Source organism: Notothenia rossii (genome assembly GCF_949606895.1).
Source record: "Notothenia rossii genome assembly, chromosome: 1".
Taxonomy (NCBI): Eukaryota; Metazoa; Chordata; class Actinopteri; order Perciformes; family Nototheniidae; genus Notothenia; species Notothenia rossii.
In genome coordinates this window covers 53687246-53712387 of record NC_136912.1, presented here as the reverse complement: position 1 = coordinate 53712387, position 25142 = coordinate 53687246, and the positions used below count along the sequence as shown (strand labels likewise).

Genomic DNA, 25142 nt, shown 5'->3' with positions numbered 1-25142 from the left:
GCAGCCATATGCCATTAAGCTGACACCAGGGGCCCAACCGTTTTCTCTGAAGACGCCTAGAAGGATTCCACTGCCACTGATGGACAAAGTCAAAGAGGAACTGTCCCGCATGGAAGACCTGAGGGTGATCAGCAGAGTTGAGGAGCCTACAGAGTGGTGCGCTGGCATGGTGGTGGCGCCTAAAAAGACAGGGACTGTTTGCATATGTGAGGGATCTAACTAAACTGAACGAGTCTGTGTGTCGAGAAAAGTACATTCTACCTTCAGTGGAAGAAACACTGGGAAAGCTGTCTGGAGCCAACATATTCAGCAAGTTGGATGCAAACATGGGGTTTTGGCAAATACCTCTAACAAAAGGCTCAGCCAATATGCAGGAATCCTGAAGTCAAATTTAATACCTTTTAAGACCTTTTTTAAGACCCTTTCCATACATTTTAAGACCTCATCGCAACTTTGAGTTCTAACCGGTTACATTGGCAACCCACTTTACCTCACACTTACTATATTGATTGTAAGATAGCAAAACTAAACAGAGTGCAGACAGACTACTGAAGCCTCCTTTCCACATGAACTTCAACCTCTCTGTGAAGGTCAGGTTTAATGCAGTATGCTGCTTTTTTGCTTCTGTAGACTCTGTGCTCTTTCATTCCAGTAAAACTCCTCAGAAACCATTAGAAACCAGTATTTGACCAATAAACAAAACAATTGACAAAACTTTGAACTATGAAATATGTTAAACTTTGGTGAGCTTCAGCGGGGTAATGCCATATAGGAGCTCCTTCACAAATACCCAGGGGTTAAATTGGGCTGGGGCTGTCCGGGGCTAAGCCCTGGCACATAGGACGATGCTTTGACGTCATCACCCTCACACATTTGTCATAATTTTACAAAAAAGGATATAGCCATATTATGTTATGACTTTTCTCGTTCTTAATATAGACTATATTTAGGGTCGATATGTGTTGACTTTACTTTAAAATAGCAGATCTCTGTGACCGGATATAGTTCGGCTTAGACCCCGGCCCCACAAGGACACATACGTTAAAACGCATACGCAAGCGCAAAAAAGTCTTCCTTTCACACGCATTTGATTCATTAACGTGTCCGTTCACACTAGACCGCTGGAAATGCTGGAAACGATGTAGTACATATGCCAGGCCTGTAAGTGGCGCTGCTGCCACCCGAAATACACCAAAAGCAGCGAAGAAGACCCCGGAGCATGGTTGCCATGGTTGCCCTTCTGTTTATTCTCCACGGTGGACGGCGTGTTCTCCTGCTGTATATCTCTCCGGTAGTCCACAGCAGATGAAAAACACCCACCTCACCGCCTCTTCCAAGGAACGAGGGGACCGTGCGGCAGAGTTTCCGTAAAAAAAATGTTCCGCCGGTCAACATGTCCGTTAAAGTTTAAATCTTGCGTATAAAAATTAGAAAAGTGCCGGTCAGAGGTCTTCCTTGTTTTTTATTGACTTTTAAAACAAATTGAGAATGACTCTGTTCTCTGTATAATAATATAATAATATTTAATAAACGGTGCCTGCCTCTCTTTTCCTCCCCCTCTTCTGACAGCCCAGCAGCAGCAGGAGACGTGGGGAGAGGGAGGCGGGCTATTTCATCGTTATCAGAAAATGATCATATAGGGCTTACACACGGAGCAGTTGGACCCCCAGAGCGTTGCGTATGCCGGTCTACCCACCTTGGGACCCGTTACCGTAGTCGTTTAGTTCCCCCCCCCCCACAGAGCGGAGCAAGGCAACGAAACTTAAAATAATAAGCAGCATTTTACGGCGCGTAAATACAATCTAAGCCGTCCCGAAATTAATGTGGACCGTCCCGAAATTTAAAATATTAGTTTTTCTACATTATCATTAGCTAGAATCATTCAAAGTGAGCTTTAACATAAATAAAACATCATACAAATCATTAGATAATAATTCATCAACCTTTTTATTTGAGTAAATCAGTCAATCACATAAACAAAGGCCAAATATATTTAAACAAACACACAAACGAGAAAATTACTCTAATATTGAATCCAATCAAGTCCCATACAATTAACAAAAAAATCCAACACTCTGTCCTGAAGACAGAACCCAGAGTAAACACTAACCAGGATCACAGTCTATAACACAGTCAGGAGACCTTTACAAACTGCCCCGCCCCCTCACACATACGGGAGAGAGATATCTCGTCTGGATTAGAAAGCTCGAAAATACACCAAAGGCGCATGTTGTAGTCTTATTGTATATTAGAAACGGAGTTGGCGAAACTAAAACTGCCATATAATGTTTATGTAGCAATAATACATATGACATATATTTTTTAAATGTCTCCAGTACCGATAAAAAGTCAGATAACTTCGGAGTTTAACGTTACCACTGTCTTTAATAATTCCGGCCCGGGGACCGTTTAATACCGGGGCTCGGTATTCATCCCTACACGGGGAGAGGCGCAGCATATTGCAAAGGACTAAAATGGAGGGTTCTCATCTCAGCCTTGTTATTACCCATAGGGGATGAAGAGGAGTAAGTAAATAAAGAGGCCGGGGCTCCAGGGTCAGGTTCTGCTGTGCGTTTTTGTGATGCACCGGTAAAACATTTCAGAATTCCTCCACGGGATGCCATTGTTATTGTACATCACTCAACCCGCGAAATACACACACTCAGAGCCATATAATAGATAAATGGCGCTGCACACACTCAGTACATAGCTAGACCCGCAAATTTGCAGGTGTTAGAAATTAAAATCAATGTTTTGATGGTATAATGTAGCTTAAACATACCATCAGTTTATATGCTCTTTTATACTGAAAAACCAGAAATTCTTGTGCACAAGCAGTTAAGCTTTTATTCTGAAAATCCTTCATCTACGGTTAGCATTTAGCATGTGGCTAATATACGATTTCCTAAAGAGGTGAATTGAGTAGCGAAATGACATGGAGTGGTGCAAACCGAAACCTACTGATTTAACACTACAACTATAGATGTCGAGATACTACCATGCTGAATATTAAAGGAAAGTACAGTTTATTTGAATACACTATTGTTTACAGACGAGAGTAGCATGTGACAACATCCGGAATGACCGGAAACCAAACCAGCCGTGAAGCATTTTCTGTATGTTTTAGAGTATTGATTACAGCGTTTAGAATGTGTTACATGAAAAGTGATGAAAGAGAATATGAGGAGAAAAGGCGTGTTAAGCATATGTTGAAGGTGAAAAGTACCAATCCTCTGTTTAAATGCAACAATGGACATTAGAAGCGAGGCGATCCGGCTGGCAGGGAGGAGCCAGCAGAGGATATATAACGACACCGAACGGGGGATGGGGCTTCTCTTCTTGCTCAGGAGAGCCAGATCACAGCTGTTTTCTGCCGGTGTTACAGTATAAATTGAGTCATGACAACTGGCGACATTCTATTATTTTCGTCATAGGAATCCGGGGCGTGTACATTGAGGACCCATTGTTGACTTACCAGGAAAGAAACATCGTTTGTCGTTTACGTTCATCTTTTGCTATATCTGCCTTCCTAAGATCACTTTGCTGCACATTCAGTACTCGTATGTGAGGTTGTGGGTGAGAGTCCGATATCGTGACGCTTACAGGGAGGTATCGAACATTACAAAGTAGGTGACTGTGTGGATGCCTGTTCAAAACATTGCAAACTTCAATAAATCATTTAAATTATATATTTGTGTCCGACTTTCATTTGTTCATCGTTCTTAATGTGATGTATAGTAGCTTTGATAGCTGTCCATACCTTCAGACAGCCTAAAAGTAAAACACAAGTTGTTTATTCACAGCCCGAACGCTCATCGAGATGACTGGATCAGTCATGACAACTTGTGATCAGCTCCGATTAAATTGTGATATCAATTCTGTAGCTAACCTCCAGGGAGCACGTTTATTTTATGAAATACCTGTATCCCTCTCATCACAACAAGACTCTACACTGTGCAGGAAAAACAATTACATACATGAAAATAACCTTGATGCATGGGAATTAAACACACAAACTATCTTCCGTGGCTATACTGATATGTCACAGTAACGGTAAACCACAGAAAAGTAAGTCCAGCGGGGCACAAGTTGAATACATATAATACGGTAGTTCTATTATGCCTTTAAGCCTATACGTTTAACCCATAAGAACCCGGACCCATTTCTACTTTTGGGGAAATTAAGGGGAACGTCATTTAGACTAAATAGACACATTTCTGACAAGTAACCTCCCTAGTGTCAAATATCTGGGCTTTAATGGTAAAGTAACTCTTATTTATAACTTAATTAACAAGGATGATGTTTTGGTTTGCATTTGTTTGAACATACTATGAATTGAAGAATAAAAAATATGTTAACTAAATATAATCGAATCAGCTAAATTAACTGACCAGACCATAATCATATTTCTAATTGTGCATATATGTCACTCCGGGTTTACTTTGAATGTTTAGGGTTAAAGTCCCGATGTGACACCATGTGTCACAGCAATATTTATGGCATTTGTTTCATATCAATTTCCTCAAGAAATGTTTCCACAACAGGTTAAATGTAATCAGAATCAGAATACCTTTATTCATCCCACAGAGGGGACATTTACATTTGTTACAGCAGAAAAGAGCCGAAGACAGCTTAATGTTTAACAAATGACATGTCATGTAAGCATTTTTATTCTTAAATGGCTTGAATATTAACTTTAGCAACAAAAAACCTTTCCAAATCTAGCTAGTTCTGTCACATGTTTTAGCCTGACACATGGACATCTTGGACATGTTGTTATGGGAAGACAAAAGCAAATGACAAGGACCATGACCCCAGATTGTTCAGTGTGTGTCACTTTGGGACTTCATGAGATAAAAAAGGCTAAAGCTGTATAAGGAACTTTCCAGAACATTTAAATTTCATGTGACACCCGTGTCTAAGCAATTCTGTCTGCCTTCCGTGTTCCTGTTGTTATTTACTTCCTCTCTGCCTTCTTCTGATGATTTATCTGTTAGTTTGTGTGTTTAATTCCCATGCATCAAGGTTATTTTCATGTATGTAATTGTTTTTCCTGCACAGTGTAGAGTCTTGTTGTGATGAGAGGGATACAGGTATTTCATAAAATAAACGTGCTCCCTGGAGGTTAGCTACAGAATTGATATCACAATTTAATCGGAGCTGATCACAAGTTGTCATGACTGATCCAGTCATCTCGATGAGCGTTCGGGCTGTGAATAAACAACTTGTGTTTTACTTTTAGGCTGTCTGAAGGTATGGACAGCTATCAAAGCTACTATACATCACATTAAGAACGATGAACAAATGAAAGTCGGACACAAATATATAATTTAAATGATTTATTGAAGTTTGCAATGTTTTGAACAGGCATCCACACAGTCACCTACTTTGTAATGTTCGATACCTCCCTGTAAGCGTCACGATATCGGACTCTCACCCACAACCTCACATACGAGTACTGAATGTGCAGCAAAGTGATCTTAGGAAGGCAGATATAGCAAAAGATGAACGTAAACGACAAACGATGTTTCTTTCCTGGTAAGTCAACAATGGGTCCTCAATGTACACGCCCCGGATTCCTATGACGAAAATAATAGAATGTCGCCAGTTGTCATGACTCAACTTATACTGTAACACCGGAACAATATTCTGTCTGTAACACTACCGCGCCTTTTTTAATTAAAGTATTCTATTTGAATCTTTTCAGAGACTCCATTTAGTCTCATTTTAAAGCTTCTCTCCTGGACGCGAGAATAAAGAACATATTTAACAATTGGGGACCCGGACGTGATCTCGTTTCAGCGGGAGAGCAGTTGCAGTTTCAAAGGAGCTTTAACAATGCTGGCAGACATACACTCGGGCCCATACAGAAAGGTAAAGAAGTACCTGTTTATTCAAAATCTTCAATAGATTACATAGTGAACAATAGGAGTGTGTGTCTGTCTGGTAAGTTGGACACCTGAGAAAGACTGCCTAAATTTAAGTTAAAACAAGCCTAAATTGATAAACATTGGTATCCTACCACGTGGCGTTGCTTTGTCACAGGCAGGGTGAGTTCAATTTCTTTTTTTTCTATTTAACCCTGCATGCTATTCGTTTGTCTGTTAGTACATGTCGGCTAGAGGCCAATCACTTATATAGTTGTCTTTTGTTGCGTTTTACGTTTTACGTGAATGGTTTTAGGCCATTAAGCAGTCGGGACTGCTTGAGGCAAAGACACAGCCAAAGTTTGAAGCTAAGGTTATTGGAGTGAGTGTTTTGTGTTAACAACAGTGTGAGGCTGTTTTAAAAAAGACTTTTTTCAAGGAAAAGGCCTGAGGAGTTTGAAGCTTTCAGTGGTTACTTTATTTCTGTTTTCAAAAACACATTGCGTTGTGGATTACGGCAGGAAGTGCGACATTCGTGCGTTAGATAGACGATATTGTTCTGATTGTGTTTGGATAGCGTCCCATTTTGTCCCATAAATAGCGTGTTTAAACAGAAGAGATGACCATACTGGCTCTTAAAGTCAAAACATTTACGTACATGGTTAGAGGGCTATGACGTAAGGGTATAAGGCCCATTTATCATTGTAAACTAAATAGAAATGTTATTTTAAACTACAGTGTTGTGTGTTAAATTTACTAGACAAAATATCACCCCGCCATTATTTCAACTCCAGGTGTTTTCTCAAATCCCTTTGTTCTTCAGGCCAAAGGTTGGAAAACCAGTTGCCATCTTGTCTTGACCTCATGTTCACAGTGAGCCACACGGCAGTCACCATTTCATGAAATGCTAATTGAAGTACTCTGTTTGCTTTAACACACTGAGGCTAGGCATTCCATCTTCTAAAGAACATCATACTTCTTGTTAGAGTTAGAACTATTGGAAGTACTTCTGCTGGTAAATGTGTATTGGCGGTTTTGTGAATATTCTTGTTTGCAAATGTGTTTTGGCTGTGATGTGCTGTGTTGTGTAACCATAGTGTAATGTTCTTCCTATTTTAAAGATATTTTTAAGGAAACTAAGTTTCTCCTTGTTAAAAACGAGCCAGTTTTGCAACAGCTATTCCCTAGTGGATTAAGCTGGAAATTAAAATAGCGCACTCTGGTGGTAGTACAGAATTATTACCCAAATAGAAGAAACACCATAACATTGTGAAGTATAATTTTAAGTGTTATAAATAAACACATGCTTGATCGCCAAGACAGAATTGCAAGTGGTTTCTAATTATAAGAGAAGAAACTTTACATAATACTTTTTCAAACACCAATTTATTGAAGCTAACACAAGTGGTGACATTAGCATAATTTCATACATTTCGGTATGCACTGTACACAGGAGATTTGGATTTGAACCAAATTCACATTTCAAAGTCAAAACCATACACGGTACATCTTTATTTTAACATTTCATATTTTAATTTTGCATATTTTTTATATATTAATTAACTTTATTAATATTTTAACTTAAACTTAAAAAAAAAAACCTTGAGCAAAAAAAAAAAAAAAAAGATTTAAAGTTCTGACGAACAGCAACGAAGGTGCTAGTCAGAAGATTAGTGCTTCATCTTTGATAAGTTAATAAATAATTAAAGAACATGTCACCAAAACAAACTAAGTTGAGACTAGACGCAGGGCCAGGCTCAACAGCAGATATCAAGGGAAGGATACAAATCAGATCAGATGCTATAACAGTTCCAAATCTTAGACAAAAGACATGGAACCACATGGAGAAACTGTTGGAACAATGGCAAACGAGAGGACTGCATCCAGCTGATGATCAACCAACACCAACGAAAGCCCATAGAAAAGCAGTAATTGACCATGAAAATTGAAAATACCTGCGAGAACAACAAGCATGGATCAAACCTGCTAAAAGCGCTATAAACAGAGCTGAAAAAAGAAAATCTAGAGTTACAAGTCTGGTACTCCATCTAAAATATGTCAGCCAAGAATCAACAAACAGCATGTATGTGGCTCAAGGAGCAGAGCTCACAGCAAAGGAAGATAAGAAAGAAAAGACAGAAGAAGCTCCAGTAGTCCAACCTTCAAAGCTCCTTCCAAGCCTGAAAGATGCGCCTCCTCCCTACATGACAGAAGAATACAGTTTCTTTCAACCCCCAATACAAGCTCCAACTCTAGGTGTTTTAGGAGGAGTATTGGAGTTGGACGGTCTCCCCACAGCTACACGTGTCAAAGACTTGGAGTATGAGGTAAGACTCCTATCTGGTGAGCTCAACAGAAGATTGGAAGAACTAGGCATAAGAATGGAAGAGGAGCTCAACAGAAAGATGGAAGACCTCAGCAAACGTATGGAAGCACAACTCAAGAGAAGAGAAGGCGAAGGTTCTCCAGACAGCACAACCGTAACTGAAGCTGGAAGACTCAAGAACTGCTCAACACTCACGCTACCGGTGATAGCGGCTGGAGAAGGAGGATTGAAATACCAATCATGGACTCACAGAGACATGGAAGCATTAGCGGCAAAACTACCTCCACTTAAACAAGGAGGTCAGAAGTGGGTGAATGATCTGGAGAAATACACAGTCCAAGACCACCTGTGCTTGGGAGACATGAGGGCACTGCTTGGACGGATAGAAGGAAGACTAGAGGCAAGAGCAGTGGATTCCAAGGCCAAATGCACCAACTCTCCAGATTACATTTTCTTCAACAAAGTCAGGTCGAGGTATTGGGCTGCCATTCGTCAAATCTACCCAACAACACGGAGTTTACATGCCCTCAACAGCCTGAGAAAAGAACCGGGGGAAGACATGTATGCCTTCCTGAAGAGATGTGAAGGAGTGTGGGAGGACTGCACTGGAGAACGACATGACGTTTCACCGTCTGTCGTAATGCTGTGGAAGAACGCGGTAATTAACGCCCTTCCCCAATCAGTGCAGGCAAGCCTGGGAGATGTGGTGGCATTAGACGCTATACCCATTGAAGAATGGAGACAACATCTCATTTACCACGATATGAAATACCAAGCAACCCAGAGATGTCAAAGACGTACAGGATTTCCAAACATGAACCAAATGCCACAGACAGCCTGGTATCAACCACAACAATGAGGAAGCTTAGAGGACCAGACCATCAGGTGATGCATCTTCAGCACTAGAGTATTTTGAAATCCAGCTACATAGAGCCACATGTCACCACAGGAGGGAGAGGTTGAATGTTATTTAAAAGATAGTGAGTAGAATATTGCATTTACACAGAGCATCCACAGATTAGAAGTAGCAGAGTAGAACATTTAGCAGACTATTTTTGTAATTATGAGAAGGAAAATACATTACGAGTGATGTTGTTCCCCCACAAAGAAAACTATTGTGTCCACACAACTAGTGAGGTCAAGAAGACGGGCTTCCACCCAAAATATGCAAGGGGCGGCGATACACCTGACGTGAAGCTGTCCAGACCTGAAAACAGAAACTCGATTCTGCTGTGGTGAAGTCTGGCTACAAAGGGAGGTGTCCGATAGGGTCGCTTGTCTCAAACCAGTGAAGAAGTCAACAAGAACCCAGCAGAACTAGAGTGACTGTTAGTGGGAGAACTGTGACGGAGCGACAGAGACTGGCCCAACATTTTCCAGCCAGTACATAGATAGACCCCGTCAGAAGACCGGGGCTGTGTTTAAAGGGGAACTTCATTTATTGTTAGCCAGAAGTGCAGTTTTTAATCAAACAATTATGTGATTTATGGAGTCAGATTACATTTTTCTCATAAACAGAATTTTATAATCGGTCTGAAGTATCTGTTTTAAGGCGTGAGCTGCAGATTAAATAACATAACACTGATTGAGAGCTTGGATGAAGAAGTTGTAGGGTTTTTACAACAGTTTCAAGAATCAGTCTTTATTTATTTATTCTTGAGTAACTTTACTGATTTATAGTATAGTGCGTAAGGCAATATCTCATTTGAGTGAGGGGCACCAGCCCTTCATGCAGGTCACTCTGTGAGAATAGTTCATATTTTCCCTCCAGTTTGGAGAAAGATTATTTTATCATATGTTAGTTCAGCAGTGTCAACCAATCCTCTAATCCTAGAATTATTGAGACGCATTAGCGACACCAGGGGTATTGTTTTTCGCAGCAACGATGATGCATAATACCATGACAAAAGCCATTATTGAAACAAGTAAACTATTAGAAGTGCTAATTTCTGATTTTTTTTTTGTTGTGAATATGCATTTATACCATCAGAAAACCATAAATCATACGATATTTTTGTACCCCTTGTGGGTACACGGAGAAGTTATATTTATTTAATGCAACGTTATGGGTTTTACATGTCCTGTTCAGAATAGGGTAATCATTGCAATATTAATTGAGCATTTTATGCTCAAAGGAGGGAGTGTCATGATTATACAGATATGTTGATTTCAGTGACATTGTAGTTAATAAATAATAACATGTAGTCAACAATAGGTCTCATAACAACAAGAGGTATGCCGAAGCTTGGGCCTTCTCCAAGGAGGGAGTGGTCCAGTTTTAGATATTAGACAAATAGAAGTGGATGAATATGTCAGAACTCTGAGTAATATTATCCAAGTTTTGTCTACACAGCAGGCTAGGAAAACTACAGAGATACCAGACGAGACACCAGAAGAGACTCCTGTTCGGCCAGGTGATTGGGTGAGGGTGAAAGTTCACAAAAGACAGTGGGCTCATCCCCGGTGGACGGAAGCGTGAAAAGTTGTAACAAACTTCACACGCGCTCCGGTTTAAAGGTAAAGAAAAAGGAGCAAATTGACACCACCTCACACATTGTCACCCTTCACTGGCAACTTCCAGAACATTATTGGGAGTTAGGACTGATTTGGCAGAGCTGGAACAAAACAATAAATAGAAATAAGATAAAGATAGAAACAGCTCAAAAGACAAATTGTCTATAGATTTTTATAGATTGTACATTAACCTAAACCTATTTTTTGTTTTACATCTGAAAAAGAGTCCAATTTTTTATGTTATTTTTGTACTCATTATTTAAATTCTGTAACGGACACAACCAGGGATAAAATAGAGATGATGACCAGAACAAAGCCAAACCAATTGTGGGGTCCCCTAGGGATAAGAGTCAGAATAGCATTGTTGATTGTGCTCATTACACTTGGCACCTTTCTGGTTGGAAGGGGAGTAAAATATCAAGTAAAACATGGAACCATTAGTTCACTCATAGAGAATGCCCACATCACTAACAAGACTCCAGCTGTGTTTCACAGACTTTCACTTATCCCCAGAGCCAAAAGATCAGCTGAGCAACAAAAGGAGGAGTTAGAAATACTCGTTCCCAAAGGTGAGGCGGTTATAATCAAGATGATTCACCCCCCTATATGCAGTTCTTGTATCAAATGATGAGATGGGTTTAAATGATGGGGATTTACAGATTAGGGGAATCTCTAAATACACTGGATCCATGTTTTAGTCAGTACCAGAAACACCCCCTGTTAAGCTATGAACAACCGATCGGTGACCTGAGCACAATTATTGAAAATGATTGTTAGACACAGGCTACTAACCCACAAGTACAGCTTTGTATGTAAAAACTCTATGAACAAGATTCCCCAGCAGATAGTGGCGACATTGCAGATATGTCCAGTCACAAAAGTTACTACGGTTCTAGATAACAGTGAGATTTAAAGTGATGGAGAAAATATGGAGACGTTCTTTTATAGTGTGTGAAATATGTGGTGCTTGAAACATGTAGGTATTTCAATTTATAAAAGAAGATAGTTTCCTGAAAGAGTTAATTGGAGTAAACATGTTACAGTGGGTGAAAGCAATGTTTAGGGATATGGTAAAATTATTAGTAGACATGAATTGTGTTTAGATGACATTTAACAACTAAGATAGATAGTATGATTAGGAAAATAGAGTGGAAAAGGTTGGATTTATTTTTACCTCAAGTGTGTTAGAATTAACTATAGATAATGCGTCCCGAGATCTCTCTCTCTCTCTCTCTCTATCTATCCGCCTGTCAGAACGCTACGACCACAACTTCCAAGCAGACAAAAGACCTCACCACGGAAGACTCCTCCTTCTCCATCGAACAGACAGAGAAGCAGAGCTGAACCATCTCCACCTGAGGAATCCAGAACTACAGGTGACATAAAAAGGCACACTCTCATCGGTCCCCCACAGGACATGAAGTTCCAAGCTGAGCCACAAGATTTGGGCACAAGAGCAGAGTGTGGGACATGAGAGTGGAATACGCCCTCCATGCAACCAGTAGAGACTGTAAAGGAGGAGAAGAAATGCAAAGCAGTTGGGACACTGAAAAGAGTTACAGCGGAAGGATCTAAGAGCAGATGGACTGAGGAGAAGGTGGACGGAGGAGAGGAAAGGACGGAGGAGTTGGGATGGTATGGCAGAACGTGAGGGGGTCGTGGCTTGACAACCAGAGGGGGAGAGAAGGAAAACGGGAGTGAGTGAGTTTACACATAAACACACTTATTCACCAACGAGAAATACGTAAAGAAAAATATTTATTAGCCATGAATTAATCAATTGGTGAATTTATAAAGAAAGAAAGAGGAAACTATTAAATAACCCTAAAAACACACTGAGGGTAGAACATATTATTCAATCTTTTCATCATATGAACAAATTATTCTTTAAGAGATTTTTATTCATGTTTGAATTTGGGGAAGATTTAATTTGTTACAGTATAGACCTACAGTTTAAAGGGATGGTTTTAGTAACCACTCTATAAAAGCAGACACATCTTTATTTGTATGGAAAATGTTAAAGGTAGAGCTAGTACCAAGCCAAAGATAGTATTCCAATCTAGAGTATTGATTTCTCCATTGTAGCATGGTTATTACCTCAGGAGGGAAGATTAAGGTGGAAATAACAGTTGTTTTTCGTCCAAGATGTAGAGTTTTAAAAAGACACTGGGCAAAGAGCGACAGCAAAGTTTAATTTTTTTAAAACTAATGTAGTTGGGAGCAATACATGCAGGGCCTTGGAGCACTCATTGTGATGGTGCATATTTGTTACAACAAACATCGTTCAGGGAGAAGGGGTCGCTCGACCCACCCTGCAGATGTTTTAAATCTTACTTGCAGCTTCAGAGGGAGCGCACGGCACCAGAGTATGAGTTTTAAAAGACAAGCGCCACCAGCTCCTAATGGTCATCCATTCACCAGATGACCTGACATTTAGAGATGTTATTTAAAGGAGAAACATATCTGCCATAAGTGTAAATTCCTGAATTGAACTACAAACCATTAAATAAAATGACTTTTGTTTTAAAGTCCTTGTTAAAGGAGGGAGTAATTATCACATGCTCGGGCACCCAAGGTTCCACACACTGTAAAAGGGGTTAGCATAGCTATTTAAGTAGACCATAATTGAAAATAAATTAGTATAATGCGTTATTGATATTCCACCGGTTCTCACACCATTTCAAGGACTTTATCACTGCATTAGAACAGACCACCCAAAGTTACTGAATAGGAACTTTTAAGTGATGAAATTCTACAACCGTTGTAACTGACCAAAATCTTCTCCCAGAAATGACTGTCTAGAATGCCGTACCCCAGAGTAGAACGCACAACGGCCCCTTCTAGAGAACATATTACTTTCATACCTTAAATGGTATGAAAGGAGGGAGGGTACATTTCTCATGAGGAGACAGTTACAAATGCTAGCAGAACAAGACGACCCACCCCCGTATACAGATGTTGATGACAATGATGAGTTAGTTTAAATGATATGGATGTTCGGAAATGAGATTGATCAATGAATGTCCAGCCGATGTGATTCTTTAAATGATATCATGTGAAGAAGTGAGCAAAATTAAAATGGATTGAATCCATTTCAATTTACTTCATACTATTCCAAGATAGTATATTTTTATTATTCCAATACATTTTAAACTATTCTAAGATAGTCAATTTTATTTGACTTTATTATTTTATACTATTCTAATATGGTAGATTTCATGTTGTATAAATCATTGCTATTCTAAAATGGTTTGTTTCTTTTCACTTTGTAAAAACAAGTGCCTTAACACTGAGCGGGGTATGAGAACGGTTTCTGTGAAAGGAGGGAGGAAGAAATGTTCTGATACCAAGCCATTGCTGCTATTTTGAAGAATGATATTGAATGCAAACACTAGAAGTTATACACAAGGGAAAACTTTTATGTTTGAGCACAGGCAAATAATTTATTTTGTATTTTTGTAAAGTTAAGCCTATTGAACCATTCCATTTTGATTGCATGTTTGTAATATGAGATATGTACAATGCGAAGTTCAGATGAAGAACTCATTGATTTCAGTATTATACACACCTTTTAGGTGTGTAAGGAGGGACTGTTAGAAATTAAAATCAATGTTTTGATGGTATAATGTAGCTTAAACATACCGTCAGTTTAAACGCTCTTTTATACTGAAAAACCAGAAATTCTTGTGCACAAGCAGTTAAGCTTTCATTCTGAAAATCCTTCATCTACGGTTAGCATTTAGCATGTGGCTAATATACGATTTCCTAAAGAGGTGAATTGAGTAGCGAAATGACATGGAGTGGTGCAAACCGAAACCTACTGATTTAACACTACAACTATAGATGTCGAGATACTACTATGCTGAATATTAAATGAAAGTACAGTTTATTTGAATACACTATTGTTTACAGACGAGAGTAGCATGTGACAACATCTGGAATGACCGGAAACCAAACCAGCCGTGAAGCATTTTCTGTATGTTTTAGAGTATTGATTACAGCGTTTAGAATGTGTTACATGAAAAGTGATGAAAGAGAATATGAGGAGAAAAGGCGTGTTAAGCATATGTTGAAGGTGAAAAGTACCAATCCTCTGTTTAAATGCAACAACGGACATTAGAAGCGAGGCGATCCGGCTGGCGGGGAGGAGCCAGCAGAGGATATATAACGGCACCGAACGGGGGATGGGGCTTCTCTTCTTGCTCAGGAGAGCCAGATCACAGCTGTTTTCTGCCGGAACAATATTCTGTCTGTAACACTACCGCGCCTTTTTTAATTAAAGTATCCCATTTGAATATTTTCAGAGACTCCATTTAGTCTCATTTTAAAGCTTCTCTCCTGGACGCGAGAATAAAGAACATATTTAACACAGGCCAGGAATTCGCGGGCACTGGCTAACAGCCAGCGGCACAGCTGTAGCTACGTATTGTGTGTGTGTGTGTGTGTGTGTGTATTTCGCGGGTTGCTAAATGTTTTGTGCGTTTATGTTGACAAGGAGGTTTAATAACTGTGTGCTACACAAAACGTGCAGTCAGTTTCATTTTCATCGCCGTTCATCTCTCGTCCCAAAATAATTTTTTATCCTCCCAGACACTATTTTTTTCGGCCCCGGGACGACGGGACATCCTTAAGCTCGAGCCCTGCCTGGGACATGTGATCACTGCTAGTGGCCTTAGACCAGACCCGAGCAAGACAGAGGCGGTAAGGAAAATGGAAGAGCCGAAAAATGTGAGCGAGCTGAGGAGCTTTCTCGGCATGGTCAACCAGCTGGGGAAGTTCATACCGCAGAAAGCAGAGCGAGACAAGCCACTTCGAGACCTGCTCTCCAAAAAGAACTGCTGGCTGTGGGGCATCGATCAGGCTAGAGCCTTCCAAGATCTGAAAGACTCTCTGATATCTCCACCAGTGCTAGCCATGTATGACACAAACAGAGAAACCAAGGTCTCAGCACACGCATCATCATACGGCTTGGGGAGTGTGCTTCTGCAGAAATGGGAAGAGGATTGGAGACCGGCAGCCTATATGTCACGTTCTCTCACACAGACGGAGCAGAGATACGCACAGGTAGAAAAGGAAGCTTTTGGCTTAACCTGGGCTTGTGAAAGGTTTCGCAACTTTCTCATCGGTAGACGCTTTGAGCTGGAAACAGATCACAAACCTCTACTGAGTCTCCTGGGATCTCAGGCATTGGATGCGCTTCCCCCACGGATTCAACGTTTCCGGATGCGGCTGATGCGTTATTCCTACTCAATCACACATGTGCCAGGGAAAAGCCTGTGGACGGCTGAGACACTGTCACGTGCACCTGTGAAAAGAGACTCCACACCAGATGAAAAAGAGTTCCTCGAGAGCACGAATATCTATGTGGACATGATTATCAACAGTTTGCCAGCAAGCACAGCTTACCTGGAAGAGCTAAAAGAGCAGTTGGCAAAGGACAGTGTGTGCGGAAGAGTGATGCAGCTGTGTGAAGAGAAATGGCCAGCACACAGCAACAGCGAACCAGCCATAAAGTTATACTTGGCGGAACAAGCGTTCATAACTGTAAAGGACGGACTACTGTTAAAGGGGGACGGACTCGTCATCCCCGCAACAATGAGAAATGATGTGCTCGCCAGACTACATGAAGGTCACCAAGGAATGGTGAAGTGTAGGGAGCGTGCCCGACAGTCTGTATGGTGGCCAGGGCTAAGTCAGCAGCTGAATGAGTTGGTTCTCAACTGCCGGACATGCAGCAAGGAGAGACAGAACCCCAAAGAGCCGCTGATGCCAACACAATACCCAGGCCGACCATGGCAGAAACTGGGTGCCGACTTGTTTATGCTGGGAAACAAGTCATATCGGCTGGTAGTGGATTGTGCATCAAGGTAAGTGGAAATGGCTTTGCTGACACCCACAAAATCAACAGATGTAATCCACCATCTCAAAACTATTTTTGCACGACATGGTATCCCTGAGACGCTGGTCACAGACAACGGGCCGCAGTTCTCGGGAAGGGCATTTGAAGAGTTTGCAGAGTCGTATGGATTTAAACACGTCACCAGCAGCCCGAAATATCCACAGAGCAACGGTGAGGCAGAACGGGCTGTAAAGACTGTAAAGAGTCTCCTTAAAGACCCTGTGAAGTGTGCACCTGTGCATGATCTGTTATGCTAATACATATAGTAATGACCAAAATTGTCCATTGGAACCCATATCAAAAGATGTTGGAATAGCAACGAATTTGACGAGTTTTGAATTTGCCGGGGAAATCTGCAGTCGACCTTCGCCTTCGTGGGCGTGGCTTGCGATCTACTGCGTGACTTCACGAGATGGACGCCGCTGCACTGTTTACATTCACCACTGTTCATTTTTTCTCTTTTTCAAAGTCGAATTTCTCAACGTTTTTGAGCTAGTATTTTCCTGGAAAGTGTGTCGGAGTCGACTGGAAGTGATTGCCAATCGAGAAAACCTGACAATCGAGGCGACAGTGTAGAAAGAGGGATGAAAAACACAGGGGAAACGATGCATTGCCGCTGGCTGTAGTAATGTCAAGTCTGCCGAAGTGGCGATGTTTCTGTTCCCAAAAGATGAAGGTGAGCCTGGCTGGTGTCATTGTTTCGTAGATTCTTTGATTGATCATGATAAATAAAGGCCACTGGTCGATTCGAGAGAGAGAGAAAGAGAGACTGAGAGAGTTACAGGGTTGTCGTTAGCATCTGGTGCTAGCTCGGAGCTAACGGAGATTAGCTGTTTCAACAATAAGGAGAGGGAGAGTGCTCTCCTGTGGGACTGAGAGAGATAACGTCAGCTCAGGGAGGTAAACTGTAGCCTAAGTTATCTCAGCGGGTTTGGTCATCTATGTAAACAAATATTTCCATCTATGTAATATTAGTTGTATAAAATAGGTTAAGAAATCATTCCAATGTTTTTTGATTATTGAAATATATGTTTCATATGAGTGTTGAGAGCTGTATCCATAAATCTCTTAATGTTGCCCTCAAAGTGCACCAAATTGATCACTTTCCTCATCTATCCTGTCCGAAAAGCTGTCCAAATCAATCATTTCTCTCACACTAGTATCACTTTCCAAAGTCTCCGCCATGTTTACAATCGCAACTGGGTACATCTTGTGACGTCACAGCCACTATAGTCTGCAACTTCCGTTAGGCTCAGACGGCAAAATTAATAATTCATTAATTCATTAATTATGAATTATTACAAATTATTTTAGCCATGAACAGGCACAATGATATGTAAGGAATGAAACTGCCATTTCATTTTGTTGCAAAAACATGCACTTCACTGGGTCTTTAAGAAAGCAGCAGACCCATATCTGGCTCTGCTGGCTTACAGAGCCACCCAGAGGTCGCGTTAACCGAATATATTCCGTCTATGACGGAATTCTTTTGACAATGACGGAAAAATCTGAAAGCAGTCCGTCATTTTGACGGATTAGAACAAACTCAGAACAGCGCCAAAGTTTCCTCGCAGCAGGGCTCCGGTGTTATGCCCTTATGTCGTTCCCAGACCTGACTATGCCGTACAAATCATTGAAATATCTGGGAGTTAATGCTTTACGCTGTGGCGCACTCCCGCAAGGTGCAGTGGGCATGCACAACACGGCATAACACCGGCCCTAATATTTCACGAGGCCCCCCCCCCGTTGACAGTTCACGAGCATGCTCTTCCGCCCCCCCTGTCAGTTGTGTACAGACCGACGGGTAATAATGGATTTTGACGGACATTTTACGATCGTGTCCGTCAAAATGACGGGCAGCAAAAATGTCTAGCGCAACCTCTGGAGCCACCCCACTTCAAAACGGGTATAGCCCTGCGCAACTTCTGTTGGGGAGGAGGCTTCGCATGACGCTGCCAACATTACCAGCGCTGCTGGATCCTGCTCTTCCCGACAGAAAGGCTGTGGTTCTGCGAGAAAGAGAGAGGAGAATAAAGGATGCACAGCGGTACAACCTGCGTCATTGAGTGAGAAGTCTCGAGAGGCTTGCACCGGGAAAAGAGGTTTGGGTCACGGATCAGAAGGCGAGTGGAACGGTTATGGGAAGTCACAACACGCCGCGTTCCTACATTCTTGAGGGACCTCATGGGACAGTCCGGCGTAATCGCCATCATCTCATCCCCATGTACTCCTCGTCAGAGCAGAGCGGCAGGGATGCAACCATGGCAGTCTACCCATTGATTCATAAAAAGGGAGATGTGGTGTTATTGTGCTGTGTGTGTGTGTTAGCCAATAGTAGTGAAGCCTTACGGGCACGGTTTAGTGACGTCATAGGGAGACGACATGTTATGGTAACGGAGCATGTGAGCTAGGTGTGTGCTAGCATGTGGGCTACCAATAAAGAGACACGTAATTGTGACAGTTGGACTCACGTGTATTATTGAATAACACGACACATACAACAACTAAGAGGAGAAGTGACTGTCCTACAGGAGGACAGGGACATTCTAAAGAAAGAAATAACAGCAGTAAAAGAGGAGTTGCACCTCAAACATCAAACCATCCTGGGTCTGAAAGAGCAGCTCCAGAGCCTCACAGCCACAGCACTGCAGCGACCCCAACCTGCCACGAGTAAAACACAACTCACTGAGCCAAGGCCTTCAACCAGCAGCCTTCTGCTCCAGCCTAACCCACAACCATCACCCAGTAAAACCTCACCAAACCCCAAAAGTAAACCATCCACCAACTGCCCAGCGCCCCAGCAGGAGCCACAACCATCTACCAGCTAGACAATATCCCTCCTTCCACAATCAAAATAACAACCGACTCAGAAGCGACTGATGCTGAAGTAATAATTCTTATTGCAGTGATGCAAACACAGGTATGGTGAAAAAAGAGAGAACTCGAAGCAGAAAAAAAACTGCGTAATACCATCTGACAAAGGCTTGTGCTATAATGCTTCAATTAACTGGCTATTCTTTATAATATACTCAGATCAAGAGGAGACAGAGATGTTAAGTTATAAATCAAGGGTTTTTATTATTATTTACAGGTAGATATTATCAAGGGTGTAACTTTGGTTTAATAAGTGGGGGACACACCAAATAGGGGGTCCTCCGCAATGAAACATATATGTTATCATTATATATAATGAGTGTGCAAACTTATCTAGTATCCTATCCATATGAACCTGTTGATTTGTGGGGGGACCTCATTTCCTCTAGGGGGGACGATTTTTTAAATTTAAATTGAAGTTAAATGCATCAATCTGGTGCACTTTGAGGGCAAAATTAAGAGATTTATGGATACAGCTCTCAACACTCATATAAAACAGAACTGTATAATGCTTCAATTAACTGGCTATTCTTTATAATATACTCAGATCAAGACGAGACAGAGATGTTAAGTTATAAATCAAGGTTTTTTATTATTATTTACAGGTCGATATTATACACTTTTGACTTTTAAGGGCTTCAGTTTTTCTTCTCTTCTCTTGCATCACTGGTCATTACACCGAACACGTAAACACTCCCTCTAAGTTTGCTTGCCCTGTTCTGTTTGAAAGCAAGTACCTGCCTCCTGCAAACTGTTCAAACAAATGCTTCAACTTGTACCATTTAGAATCTGTATTTTTGAATATGGATCTTAAGTTGGCGTGACGTTGAAGCAACTGATTGGTCCCCACACTGTTGTTGTCAGCCTTAACTAAAGTCCAAAGAACGCTGCTAGTTAAGTGTGAGATACCTTTCTGCTGTAGTTCGTTTATAGCATAACGTTAGCATTTTGCTTCTGGCGACTAGATTTATGATTCGAAAATTATAAAAGTAGGGTAGACATGTGGATATTATCAGGCTGAACAAAACGTGATCCGTCTCTTAAATGTGTCAACCACAGACCTTATTTCGAGCTATTTTCCAAAATCCTATGGAGAAATTGCATTGCATTTTTGTCGAGGGAACCGGAAGGAGTTTACTTCTGGGTTTTAGGACGCGTCACTGCGCTTCTCTATTGACAATTGTACTAGTATTTATTGTTGTAATAGGCACTAGGAAATGTTTTAATGTGCTGTGATCTGGCATATAGCATCTGTTCTGTTTTTGGGATAAGTGTATTTGTATTTATGGTGGTTGTCAAATACAGATAACATGTGCATGACACCCCAGGTAAAAAAATAGTATACTTTAGTGTATTAGAAATATAATATAAGTATACAAAAGTGTATAAAAGTATACTTCTTAATTGAAACTATGTTTAAAATGTACTTTTTGTAAAAAAGGATAATTCAAAATAGATGTCATTTGTGCACTTTAATGTTAGTTCATTTTAAACTGTACTTCAGTGTACTTTAAGTGTTTATTTTATAACACTTGTGAATAGTGTACTTTGTTTACACCTCTGGGAAGTGTATAGGTCTGGACTATTAAGATCATGTATTAATGCACAAAGACTTACTTGACAGAAGGCACTTTATGTATGTCAGGTTCAGAACAGGTTCCTAAAACACAAAGATAGTGAAGTAATACTAAGTTATCATATGTGTCCATTAGTTAGCTAGATGTTAGAGCTATTATTATTATTATTATTATTATTATTATTATTATGTAATCCCACCCTGCCCTGCATATTTACAGTATTAGGAGCATTCATAAAAAAATAAATGAATACAATATAATTAATAAAATAAAATATACACAGCATAGTTATCATTACCTTAGTGTGTCTGTATTCTGCTGATCTTGTTTTTTTTATATTGGCGTCCGATAAGAACTCCTTGTACTTTGACTGTACTGGTGGCATATTTATAATATATAATTGTTAGTCATTAGCTCCAACGCTCCAACAACTAGCTAGCGTTAAACCAGACCAAGGGCTATTCATGGGTACCAAGTACGTCATTTCCGGAATGCCCGCCGCCATCTTTGTGACCGACTGACAGTTTGTTTACACTCGTCATGGCAGCAAACACAGCGCATTTAAACGGGAAAGAGAGAGAGATATTTGTTAAAGACGGCGATTATTGGATGCAATCCCTATTTGTTACCTCCAACTGTATTTTGTTTATTGAATTCGGCTAAGTTTCTTCGCAAACTAACTTTTCCCGACATATATATTTATCTTATTCACAATCCATCTCCATTCACCGGAGAGAGCCTGAAGGCTTTTAAGAGCACAGATGCATATTAATACGCCGTTGCTGGGTGGGTGAACGACACCAAGATATGGCATGTGGAGAAGACACACCTACATGTGATCACAGCGAAGGTAAGTCATTTAACAACAATCATAAACCGTGTTATTATAGTTGTATTTATGTCTAAAGTGATGATGTTAGCTTGCTAGCCAGTTGCTAGAAAATGGTATTTCTAGCTAACATCATAACTCCAGCTAGCTATATTGTTTTAAAGCAACATACTCTTCTTTCAATGACAAATTAATTCTTATTTTTTTCTACGTAAGCAAGACGTCCATGTTTATTTCACGATTCTCTGTCACTTGCACTATTGTTATATTTCGCGTTGCTCTATCTTTACTTGTTTTTTTATGTCTTAAGGATATTGTATGTTGTAGCCTACTTTTGGAGCAGCCTGGGACTTCAGATATTAAATGCCAATCTGCGCTGTAGCTATTGTATTTTACAATAAACCTTTGAATCTTACATTTGTACAAGCTCAAGAGAGTTCAGCTTCTATATGACAAAATTAATGTACTGCATTTTTCACTTAACAGGTCAATCATTCCCAGGCTTTGAACAGCAAACCAACATCTCAATGGATTGTGGTGCAGGAGGACGGGACAGTGGTGATGGCGCATTGTACATGCATGGCAGGGTTAGGAGAGGTTTGTTCCCACGCAGCAGCACTTATGTTTAGAGTTTTGGCTGCTGTTGAGAAGAGAGAAAACCAGACATGCACAGAGAAGCCATGCACATGGACACAGCCTAGCACTAAAATGGTGAAGTACGATGAGGTGTCTAACATCTTCGCCATTAAAGAACAAGTTCAAACCGAAGACCTGTTTCAGCACATGAGACCATCTGCTGATGATTTCATGTTATTCTGTGAACAACTCCACCAAAGTGAAGAACAAGAGACAAAGCCCAAGAAAAGTGCTATCCTGTCGGTCATTGAAGGCCATTCCCACAGATACACGCCAAAGACTGTACAACTGGATCTGCCAACACCCCTTACCAGTCTGTATCAAAGCAGCAGACTTGTACTGGATTTGCCTGCACTGCTAGAGGAGGGTGCCAAAGTCTTTGAGGAGCTGAATCTCACACCAGAGCAGGTAAGAAATAGAAATGGCTTACGGTAAAATAAAAGCATGTCACAATGCTAAATCCTAAACATCACTAAATGTATTAAGAATAACTTCACTGCTTTCTGATAATTACAGCTTTTTTGATAGTTCAATTCTTTTTCAGTGTTTGTTAGTTGAGGAGAAGACCAGGAAACAGACTAGGTCGAGGGTCTGGTTTGAGAGGCAGGGAGAGTTACTGCGTCATCCTTCCATGAGGCAGCCAAGACAGAGAGCTCTTCGTCTTTGATTCAAAGAGTTTGCTATCCTCGCTCCTCTCAGTTTTCCACTGAAGCGACCAGGTATATATACATTTATGCAGCAAGACTAAATCATACATTCTTTCCACTACTTCATCATGAATAAATACAATAATTGAGTAACTAGATATTATGAGGTTAAAACAAGATATTAACATTCTAATAACAGTATTTTAGGGACTTTTTAAAGTGATGAGTTTTTTTCCAAAATAACATGTTCTTTTCCTCAGATGGGGTTTACAAAACGAGGACACTGCCAAAAAGTCTTAACTTGTGGCTATGCAAGATCACCATGAAGACATTAATGTTGCAGCATCAGGGCTCATCCTCAACCCAGAGCTGCCATGGATTGGTGCATCCCCAGATGGTCTCGTGACCTGTGCTTGCCATGAGCCTGGCATTTTAGAAATTAAGTGTCCTTTCAGTGCTAAAGACCGCAGTCTACTTGAATGCACCAAAGACTTGCGGTTCTGCCTGACAGTCCCTGAGGGAGGTGTGATGAGCCTAAAGTTGAATCACAGCTATATGTATCAAGTGCAGGCACAAATGCATGTCGCAGAGGTAATGTTCTGTGATTTTGTTGTGTGGACACCTCAAGAACTTTTTAAACAGCGCATCATGTTTGATGGCGCATTTTTTTATGTTGCCCATTTAAAGGTGGTAAACTTCATTAAAACGGGGATACTACCAGAGTTGTTGGGTAAATGGTTTACTGTGCCATGCTTCTCCCCCACTGCAACCTCTGACAAAACATCTGAGGGACATTAAGAAGCTGACAATAAATAAGCTCTTCTTGTCAGACACTGGTCTTTTTCTTTTGTCTTCATGGCCAGGTTTTTGTTTACTCATTAAGCTTACATATTCATACCCTGTAGATTGTGCAATAAATAACTGTATCTAATACTTGCAGATGCATTGTAGTATCAGTAGGAGTATTTTAAAAACCTCAAGGAACAAATACTTGGAAAAAGTTATGTTTATTAGTTAAAAACTGGACATTTGAATGTATTAATTGTAAAGATAATAGAGAGAAGATCCAACATACATTGAAAAGGGAATACCCAATAAGCATTTTGTTTAATTTAGCTGACGCTTTTATCAAAAGTGACTTACAAATAGTATCTATCTATTCAGTGGGTACCACAGATGGGCAGACATTACAAAGAGCACAGCAAACTGTTACCATCTTGTCAAGGGAAGTAGGTTGTCCTTGAGTGGCTGCTTGGCAAAGAGACAGCGGGATGGTGCTCTAAAGGATGGTGTATTTGTTCCTGACCAGGCCAATGACTCTTTCCACATGGATCCTGACGGCAGCGAGTCCCCTTGTGGATTCAAGTTCCAGTGGATGCAGTTGCTGCTTGCCTTTGGTGAATGCTGGTATTTTCAACTCTGCATTATACAGTCCTACAGTGTCTTTCACATTGAAGCCTCTATCAGCAAGAACAACATCTCCTGGTGATAATTTCTCAAGATATGAGCAGATTTCTGTAATGTACTTGTCGCTTGTGCGTCCCCCCCAGCCCTTTGACACAAAGGATGTAACACCCTGTGGTGTTATAGCAATTTGATATTTTACAGTGTTGTGGTGCTTGTAATAGGACGTATGTTTGTGCAGGTGCCCTTAAATTCTTTGGCTTCTCTACAAACATTTCAAAACACTCAATGATGGAAGTGCAGTTGCTAAAATTATCCCTGAAACACATGGGCAGACTAACCTGAATTTGATCTGTTGAGGGCCAAAATATAAGTTGTAACAGTCTGACATACATGACATCTAAATTATTGTTGAACATTCTGACAACACTGCTCTTAGACATATGGAAAAGATAAACAAAAAAATATAAAGGTAAGTTAAGCCTCATTCTCATCAGTGTTAATAAAAAGCTATGAAAGGGAGTCAGTCTTGGACCGGCTTTCACAAACCCAGCCAAAAACAATCATCA

The 25142-nt window shown here is 40.6% G+C and overlaps 2 protein-coding genes across 4 annotated transcripts in view; one reads left to right on the top strand and one right to left on the bottom strand.

Moving 5' to 3' along the window:
• Positions 1–25142, bottom strand: part of patj (PATJ crumbs cell polarity complex component) — a gene marked incomplete at its 5' end in the record, with an annotated part of 309724 nt that overhangs the window by 49183 nt on the left and 235399 nt on the right. The gene's annotated exons all lie outside the window — the stretch shown is intronic.
• LOC307034275 (uncharacterized protein) lies at positions 21791–23512 on the top strand. Of its 3 annotated transcripts, XM_079673028.1 has the most exons (4): positions 21791–21907; positions 22373–22483; positions 22776–22930; positions 23067–23329. In XM_079673028.1, exons 1-4 carry the CDS (start codon positions 21865–21867, stop codon positions 23187–23189), a joined length of 432 nt encoding a protein of 143 aa, XP_079529154.1. In that variant the 5' UTR covers positions 21791–21864; the 3' UTR covers positions 23190–23329. The 3 variants fall into 3 exon arrangements, 1 of the variants encoding a protein (XP_079529154.1); XR_013806856.1 differs by lacking the exons at positions 22373–22483; positions 23067–23329 and adding an exon at positions 23430–23512 and having other exon boundaries at positions 21820–21907; XR_013806857.1 differs by lacking the exons at positions 21791–21907; positions 22373–22483; positions 23067–23329 and adding an exon at positions 23430–23512 and having other exon boundaries at positions 22490–22930.

Bases quoted from the DNA above. Each gene is read 5' to 3' on its own strand.
- LOC307034275 (XM_079673028.1), top strand. From the start codon at position 21,865: ATGGCATGTGGAGAAGACACACCTACATGTGATCACAGCGAAG. The intron at 21,908-22,372 runs GTAAGTCATTTA...TTCACTTAACAG, and splicing joins TACATGTGATCACAGCGAAG to GTCAATCATTCCCAGGCTTT. The intron at 22,484-22,775 runs GTTTGTTCCCAC...CGGTCATTGAAG, and splicing joins GCATGGCAGGGTTAGGAGAG to GCCATTCCCACAGATACACG.